General features: G+C 29.5%; 1 protein-coding gene across 4 annotated transcripts; it reads right to left on the bottom strand.

The window, feature by feature from the left end:
• Positions 1 to 2,948: 2,948 nt before the first annotated feature.
• On the bottom strand, positions 2,949 to 5,627 carry LOC110629623 (transcription factor bHLH18). Of its 4 annotated transcripts, XM_021776679.2 has the most exons (5): positions 5,510 to 5,627; positions 5,058 to 5,157; positions 4,390 to 4,959; positions 3,835 to 4,206; positions 2,949 to 3,643 (listed from the first exon to the last, which is right to left on the bottom strand). In XM_021776679.2, the coding sequence occupies exons 2-5, from the start codon at positions 5,091 to 5,093 to the stop codon at positions 3,578 to 3,580; spliced, it is 1,044 nt and encodes a 347-aa protein (XP_021632371.1). In that variant the 5' UTR covers positions 5,094 to 5,157; positions 5,510 to 5,627; the 3' UTR covers positions 2,949 to 3,577. The 4 variants fall into 4 exon arrangements, with proteins under 4 accessions (XP_021632371.1, XP_043805369.1, XP_043805368.1 ...); XM_043949434.1 differs by having other exon boundaries at positions 5,058 to 5,618; XM_043949433.1 differs by having other exon boundaries at positions 4,390 to 5,157; positions 5,510 to 5,574.
• Between the last annotated feature and the right edge of the window lie 3,179 nt (positions 5,628 to 8,806).

Genomic DNA, 8,806 nt, shown 5'->3' with positions numbered 1-8,806 from the left:
ATTTAATTATATTATATAGTGACGTCATTAATTTCTATTTTAATATTAATTTAATTCAAAATTTTACATATAAAGCATGAGATTAAAATAAAAAAAATATAATTTAACTCATTAATTTTCTGTTTTTCTATTTTTGAATAATATTTTTAAGAGAAAAAAAAAAAAAAGAAAAAAGAGGAAATATAGCATGAGCACATGGAAGACAGGAAGAGCCAAAAAGTCTAAGAACAAAGCCAGATCATATAATCTTGTGTGGGGACTAAATATCTATTTTATATATATAAATTAATTTTGTCAATAGTTCCTTTTAAATTAAGTTCAAGTGGAGCCTTTGATGTCTCTAACTGTTATTGTCATCCATAATCAATACCTAATTCTTTATTTTATTTTAAATAATTTATTTTTTTAAAAAATAAATACTCAAATTTAAATTTATAAATAAATAATATGTAGTTCATTTAACCTTTTATTAATTAACGTTCATGCATTTGTGTTAATTTAATAATTATTTAAAATTATACTCGTTTCATTCTATAAATTTTATTTATTTTTTCGGTTTTAGTTATATCAAAATTATTATTATTTTTATTAGATTATAATAATTTATAAATTGTCTATTATAATTTTATTATATTTTAAAGAAATTTTAATAGAATAAAAAAAAACTTATTTAATTAAAATTTCGGAAAATGTTGGTGGAGTGGAGTCAATGGGATGAGGCACTAATTGCTTTTTAGTGACCCACTGTGTGTGTAACGAATCAATTCGATAAAATATTTATATATCCCCAAAAATCAACTTGTGATTAAAATTGTTGCATATGGTTAGTCAGTCGCTGTTTTTTTTTTCCCGTAAAAAAAAAAAATTAATTGTTTTCTCAAACTAAGTGGCCAACACGAGTAAATTGATGGTTTTTACCAATTTTCCGATTTTGATTGAAAAGTCTAATGGAACATTGTGATTGATGATTCAAAGGTAGATGAAATTAGGTTTTTAAAAACTTTTTCTAAAACTATGTAACTAATTTCAGCGGACACAAATAATACAAATTAAATAAAAAATAATCAAAATAAAATTTAATACTATAAAATTCAGAAAATAGAGTTTATAGGGGTTGTGTAAGTTTGACTAGAGGAGAAACGTTCCTCCCTTTTTATTCATTTTCTTTTTGTCCGCTGGTGATGTCTAAGCGCTCTTTGACTACAGTGTTACCTGTCTCTGTCATTCAGATCCGTACGTTTGACTACAGTGCCACAAGTCTTTGTCATTTAGTTCCATACGTACGAATGTGTCAGAATCTTTCTTCACGCTAAATGATTATTTAATTTCTTCCGACATGCATGCGGACAGGGTTACGAGATGACTGGGTCTGTCCCCCTATTTCTTGTCACATCACTGGATTAAACTTTTCTCAGATGAATTCGCGCGTGTGGTCTGTTCGGCCCGCTTTTCATCCTCAAACTAAACGCACCGCATGGAGCTAATTTGCTTTGGGAAATACCTGGTGGATCTTCGACATGCATTTTTCTCGATGTCTCGGTATAAAATACTTGGCGACTATCGAAATTTAAATTAACAAATTATTTTGAACGCATTTTCATTAATATTTCGTCAACATAAAAACATATATCAAAACTAAATTTAAAGAGTATAGGGTGAATGAAGATTATACACAAGAATTTTATAATTTTATAATGATTTCTCTAACTCAGTGTATATCACTAACTCAGCAAACATCACTTTTTCAAGAATCTTTCTTGAACTTTTTCAAGAACCTTTCTTGAATTTTTACTGCACTATAACTCTTTTAATAAATCTTTTTACAACAATAAATTTATTAAATATTTATAAATTTTTTACACATTTATTACACTCAAACTTTCGCCTAAGTTTTAATAAATGTTAAACACACTCACTTGAATAAATTTTAATAGGTTTCAGATGAATTAAACTCACTTCCAACTACTTCTAGCAATTATAATAAAATATTATAAAAAGAGAGAAAATTTTTGATGCTATTAAATGAAAGCAGAGAAGTAAATTTTTAAGCATTCTCAAAATATCAATACTTTTTTTTTTTTTTTTTGAAAAGGAGGAATAGAGCCCTTTAATTTATTATACGATCATGAAAAATATTCATACAGTCAGCATCCAAGAGGAGTTTAATACTAGATGAAGGCAAATCAATAAGACTCATACCAAAAACTCCACCATGCGCACTATTCGCAAGATAATCAGCTACCATATTAGCTTCCCTATAAATTTGTTCGACCTTAACCTCCCATTCCCGCCGGATAAGAGCTCTGCAATTAATTACTAAAGACTGCAGTCTATAAACACCACTACCTTGACCTTGAAGAAGTTGAACAGCAATTTGAGAATCAGTTTGAATAACAATTTTCCGCCATCCCCTACTCTAAGCCACATTCAAATTTTTTTTCTATTAATTTATTTTGAATTATTTTGAATATCATTTTCTTGTCAGTCGTAACGCTTTCATTAATTCTCAACACTAAATACCTTGTTTTTATTTTAATTATAAGAATATTATTAAATAAATTAGATTTATTAAGTATTAGTATCATCAAAATTAAATTCTTTCATATAATTTATAGGGTGAATATTAATTTCTAAAAAAATTTTCAATTGGGAAATGTTAATCGGTATCTAGCCAATCTTCAGCTTTATATAATTATTGCTTATATTCTTTAATTCTAAAATAATTTATTCAATAATTAACTACATATTTTCCTGATGAAATTATTATATATAATTAATTTTTTTGAATTTTACAGTGATTTAATACTTGAGAGTGATATTTTTTTAATTATTAAATTTACTTCAAAAGTAAAATCATTAAATTAATCTTAAATTAATCCAACCTATCATAGTATTTGTAACCCTAAAAGACGGGAAAGAAAGCCATCTGATGGTGAGTCAGAAACTGAGAAGATGAACTTGGAAGCAAGAATGTCATTATTCAATAATAAGTACAAACAAATACAGGTGAAGATTAAACAAAGCACGAAACCCTAATTGATTAGAAAAGCACGAACACCAACCCTCTTGAAAATATTAATAATACAAATAAAAAATTAAAAAAAGCCAGTTTTCTGTCTCCTTCCATCAACAGCGAGGAAGGAAAGAGGGAAGAAAAATAAAGAGCTCTCTTTTTCGCAAAAAGAACCTTTAAAAAAATAATAATTAAAATACACACCCCTCCAAAAAAATTAAAGAGCTGCATCATAATAAGCCAAGGTTTCCATATTCAACACGTGGGTAATTAGAACGTGGTCAGCTGGTCAACCGCGCAAAAAAAAAAAAAAAAAAGAAAAAAACCTTCGTGCAAAAAAATGGAAACCTTCTCGCAGTCGCCGCATTATCAACAGAGAGGAGAAAGAGAAAGAGAAAGAGAGAGAGAGAGAGAGAGAGAGAGAGAGAGAGAGAGAGAGAGAGATCAGTCTCTGGCCAGTGTGATTTTACTTCTCAGGAGGTCGTGGAAACAAGTGGGGAAACTAAAAACCTTTTCAAATTTCGGGTTCTTGCATGTTTTATTGTCTGTTTACATGTTAGAGACTTAGAGCAGTGCTTGTCTTAGGTTTCTCACGAGATCCTTCACTGTCATGGAGAAATCACCGTCCATCTGCAATCAATGATCATAATACAAAGATTCCTCAGATGGGTTTCATTAAAATTTGTAAACTTTCAACTCTCACTCATCAGAGCTATAAGAAATGAGCCCTATTTAAATATATGCAAGATCTCTTCTACCTTAAAATTTCAGAATTCGAGATGGGCTGCCTTAAAAACAAGCAAAGAAATTAAGATATTTACCTGGGCAACAACAGTTACATCAAGGGTGGAATTTCCGAAGGGCAAGACACTGCTGTTGATGACATTTAGATGAAACTTTTCCAATTCGCTAAGTATTTTCAGTAGGCAGCCTTTCTGGTTTTCGCAGTGAATTCTAATGAGCAAATCCTTGTCTGATACTCTTACTTCTATTTCTGGGAGCGGTTGGTCGCAGCAGCCAACGGAGTTCTCATCAGTTGAGGACAAATCGTCGTCCACATACACCTGTGATTTCTTCACAAAAACTACTGATTCCATAGTTTTCTTAGCAGCTTGTTCCTCAAGTGTCTTTACGCGTTCTTGTAAATGCTTCAAGTACTTAATAGCGTCTCCAAGAACAGAAGCCTTGTCCATCTGTAATTGAACATTATAATGTCACTAATTGAACATCTTCAGACCTAATTAATACTGTCTGAAAATAGATTTGCTGTCTAACCCTCTAAAAAATTTAATGGTTCTTGAGTTTCAGTACCATGCAATAATACATAACAATCTGCAAGGGATTACAAGGATTCAATCAAAATCAATATGTAGTACCTTTTTCAGGCCAGGAACAACAGCTGAAAGAGATATGAATCTCTGGCTAAGCTTTTCGCGGCGCTTTCTCTCTGCTAACACATGATCTTGTGCATGTAAAGGAGACCTACTCAATGTCCCAGCCTTCTTGTTGTTACCTTGTCCATATTCCTCAAAGGATCCCTGACAGCACAAAGCAGATGGGTAATTTGAGTTTCCATTAGTCCCCGCTTCTTTCTTAGGCTTTACACTTGTTGGGTCGAGGCCATACAACTGTTGAGAGGTGGCTGCAGACGAATTGGAATTCTCGAAAGAGATAATGTGAGAAGAGGAAGGAGGAGGCTTTGAATTGATTTGTTCAGTGGTGCAAGAGTTCCAGCTACTGGTCTTTAGCTGCTTTTTTGGTCTTTCATAGCTGGTTTGGGAAGATTCAATGGGTGCACAGCTAAAGTTTTGCACGGTCTGGGGATTGAAGATTTGTTCATTCGTTGAGTAGCTCTTAGCAGAGAATCCGTGAAAGTCAAGATCTTCAAATGGGTAATCAAGAGGGTTCATTTGGTATTGATAGCTAAAAGCTGAATCCTCCATTCCCTGTGAAAACAAAGAATCATATCCTTCATTAAACAACATCTTCTATCGTTTCTTGAGAAAGAAAAAGATTAGGACTTGGAGTCGATGAATTAACATACCAATTCAGATAACCATTTGGCCGATGAGATTTCCATTGGAGCAACTTTGATTGTTTCAATTGCTTTACAAAAAGATCCCTAAGAGTTGAAAGAGACGACCCTGGAAGAATTATACGATTAGAAAACCATCATTACACTTTCAAGATCTTTGAAATTACAGAAAACTTTCAAGCCCGAGCACAGAAATTTAAACACAATAACTGCATTTCTCTACAAATCTAAGAAGAAACGAAACTAAACTAAATCATATTAATCAATCCATTTCTTCGAAAAATGTTTAACAAAAAAACAAACCCTTGTGTTATTATTGAAGGAAAAACTCAAAATTAAACAAGAATCGTGTCACTAAACATGTTTAGTCAAGGAATTAAATTATGGATCTTGATAGACTTAAACCCAGATTAAAGAGAACTGTCTGTGGCAACTCAGTAGAGTGCAAGTTGAAAGCTTACCCGTGAAGAAGAAGAAGAAGAAGACGACGAAGAAGATTGTTGAAGATCAGAGAGAAAGAAATGGATTTTCTCTTTCCGATGGATTGGCTAATATTGCTGGCAAAGGAAGAATTTTGCGTCTCTTTATAAAGAAGGGAGTGGTACCGTACGCGGTTGGATACTAAAATTCGTAAAAAATTATGAAACTCCCACGTGTGAAAATGGTTAGGCTTTGTTTGTTTTCCATGAAATTGATCACTGTTCATATGATGGCTCTTTTCATGTAATAGTCGTTTGTTGACTCAGCTATTTTGTGGGGCCTTTTAGCCAATAAGATGTTGCCATGTCAGCTTCTAAATGCTTTACATTAGGAAAACGACCTTCTTCTTCTTCTTGCTTATGCTAAGGTCAAAGCTGATAATGCCTATTTTCACATCTTACCTCTCCGCTCTTCATTAATTCTCCATTCTTTTCATTAATGCTGCCTGTCTTCCCTTACAACATTATTAATTTTCTCAACCATATTTCAGGATAAGGCTCCTTTTATTTTTAATAAATTCAAATTAAATGATATCATACAAAAAAACCTATAAAGCAATTAATTTTTATGATAAATTGATAATATAGTTTTTTCAATGAGTCTTGTTAAGTAGAGTGACTATTTGGTTGATTCAGTTTAAAATTAAATTGAATAGAATAAATTAAAATTTAAAATTTTAGTATTTATAAAAATCAATCCGAATCGATTTTGATTAGAAATTGAATCGAATTAAATCGATAATTCAGTTCAATTCAGTTTAATTTCATCAGTTTGAACTTTTAATAAATTTTTTATTTTTTATACTTTATTTTAAATATTTTAAAATTTAATTAAAATATTTTTTTAATATAATCTAATCTCTTTATATTATTAAAAATAATATATTATAATCACTAATCGATTCAATTTAATTTTTTTAATTTTTTTAAATTAAAATTAAATTAAAATTTTAAATTAATTCAATTCCATCAATTTTTTCAATTTAGGCTGTGAATATTAATTTTTATATAGGTAATATTAAGAATTATCTAATACTATATAAAAATTATAATTTGTTATGATATTTGAGCAAGAATACTGAATAAAAATCATTTCGTCAGGCAGACCTATTTACTTTTCACATGAATTTAAAAAAATATAATTAATGTAGCTAAAAACCAATATTTTATTATTATTTGTTAATATACTCACCCGTATTACTCTATTAATATATTATTTTTAAAATTAATAAATTTTTACCTTTTAAATACATATTAAATAAAAATACATTAGAAAATTAATAAATAAATTACTACCAACGAAAAAGAAAAATAAATTTATATTTATGAGATGTAAAGAGTATAATTTAATTTTCTTCTAATATATTTATTCAAACTCTTTTCTCACTAAGAGAACAATTGGGAAATTGATGATATTTTGTCCAGTAATTTTCTTGTAATATATTTATTTAAACTCTTTTTTTTTATAATTTTTATTTATTTTATTTTTTACATATATTAAGAAATTATTTTCTCATATATATTAAAAAAATAATTTTTAATTAATTTTCTAATTATATTTATATTAAAAATATTAAATTTTATTAAATATTAAAAAATATTTTAAAAATAAAATAAAATAAAATAGAATTTTAATAATTAATTTATATATTATTATTATTATAGTGTGAAATAAAAAAATTACAATAATTTTAAAATAACTAAATAAGAAAAGATATAAAAAATCATGAGGCCAACGGAATATAATTTAACAATAATTTTTATACATTGAATCGATGATTATTTATATTTAATGCATTGAAAGAAGTCATTATTTTAAAATATGAGATCTCTCAAATTTATTCAGATGCATTTAATTTAAATTTATGAATTTAAACGTTAAAAATATTTTAATATATTTTTTAAAATTAAAATATTAATTATTAAATACTAAATACTAACTTATTGCAGATCATTTTTGTCCTAAATAATTGTTCTAGAAAAAAATTTTTTAATCTAGTTTGGTGCTATTTCCTCTTCATTAGGTTGCCTTTCTATTTGGTAACTATTTGCACTTTTATATCTTTCAGCTTTGTCATGTAAGCTCAAAATTCTGCAAACATGGGAACAGCTATTTCTATTTGGGTCTACAGAGGTATAATTTCAGTATTTTCCAAAACAAAATTTTCTTTTTTTTTTTAATTAAAGAAACTGAAATTATTTGGGTATGATAGCTAAAAGAAAACATGGGGCACATGGGGATTTTGGAAGCAGATACGAAGGTGCACCTTTGTTGTAGTGAGGTTGGCCATCCAAGATTGGTACGGAGTTAGTCAAAGTCCAAACACGGGTCCACCTCCGCATTTCCACACGGTGCACCCATTTCTCTATCTTAGTATCAAACAATCACATCATTTATTAAAGGAAAAATTACTTCTTAGTCCCTGAGATTTAACGTAATTAACACTTCTGTCCCTCTATTTTGGCGACCCAACACTTAAGTCCCTCACTTTCTCTTCCGTCCAAATTCGCAGTCCTTCCGTCCATTTAAACCGTTTGGTCAAAGAGTTAAAAGTGAGAGGTGATAATTTTTTCCAGAAATACCCTTCTCTTAATGTGAAATTCCTTTTTTTTTCTTTTTCATGCTTTCTCTCTCCAGTTGCAGAAGAAGAAGAAGAAGAAGAAGAAGAAGAAGAAGCTGCTGCTGCAGAAAGAGTAGGAAGAAGAAGAAGAAGAAGAAGAAGAAGAAGAAGAAGAAGAAGAAGAAGAAGAAGAAGAAGAAAGAAGAAGAAGAAGAAGCTGCTGCAGAAAGAGTAGGAAGAAGAAAGAAGAAGAAAGAAGAAGAAGAAGAAGAAGAAGAAAGAAGAAGAAGAAGAAGAAGAAGAAGAAGAAAGAAGAAGAAGAAGAAGAAGAAGTTGCAGAAAGGGGAAGAAGAAGAAGAAGAAGAAGAAGAAGAAGAAGAAGAAGAAGAAGAAGAAGAAGAGGGTTAATTTTGTCAATTCACGTGTTCCAAACGGCTATTTTGGACGGAAGGACTACGAAGTTGGACAGAAAAGAAAGTGAGGGACTTAAGTGTTGGATCGCCAAAATAGAGGGACAGAAGTGTTAATTACGTTAAACCTCAGGGACTACAAAGTAATTTTCCCTTTACTAAAATATATAAATATTATGTAAAATTAAAAAATTATTCTTGTATTTACGCCGAGTAATAGTATTTGATAATTATTGGATTTTTTTTTATATGTTTGGGAGTAAGATTGAATCTTAAAAAAATATAGATTTAAAATTTATCAGACTCTC

This window comes from Manihot esculenta, chromosome 13 (assembly GCF_001659605.2).
Source record: "Manihot esculenta cultivar AM560-2 chromosome 13, M.esculenta_v8, whole genome shotgun sequence".
NCBI classification, from domain to species: Eukaryota; Viridiplantae; Streptophyta; class Magnoliopsida; order Malpighiales; family Euphorbiaceae; genus Manihot; species Manihot esculenta.
Note: the sequence above shows the minus strand (reverse complement) of the source record. Positions and strands in the feature narration are given on the sequence as shown.

Bases quoted from the DNA above. Each gene is read 5' to 3' on its own strand.
- LOC110629623 (XM_043949432.1), bottom strand. From the start codon at position 4,998: ATGTTGTTTAATGAAGGATATGATTCTTTGTTTTCACAGGGAATGGAG. The intron at 4,207-4,389 runs GTACTACATATT...GTTCAATTACAG, and splicing joins TTGTTCCTGGCCTGAAAAAG to ATGGACAAGGCTTCTGTTCT. The intron at 3,644-3,834 runs GTAAATATCTTA...CATTGATTGCAG, and splicing joins ATGTAACTGTTGTTGCCCAG to ATGGACGGTGATTTCTCCAT.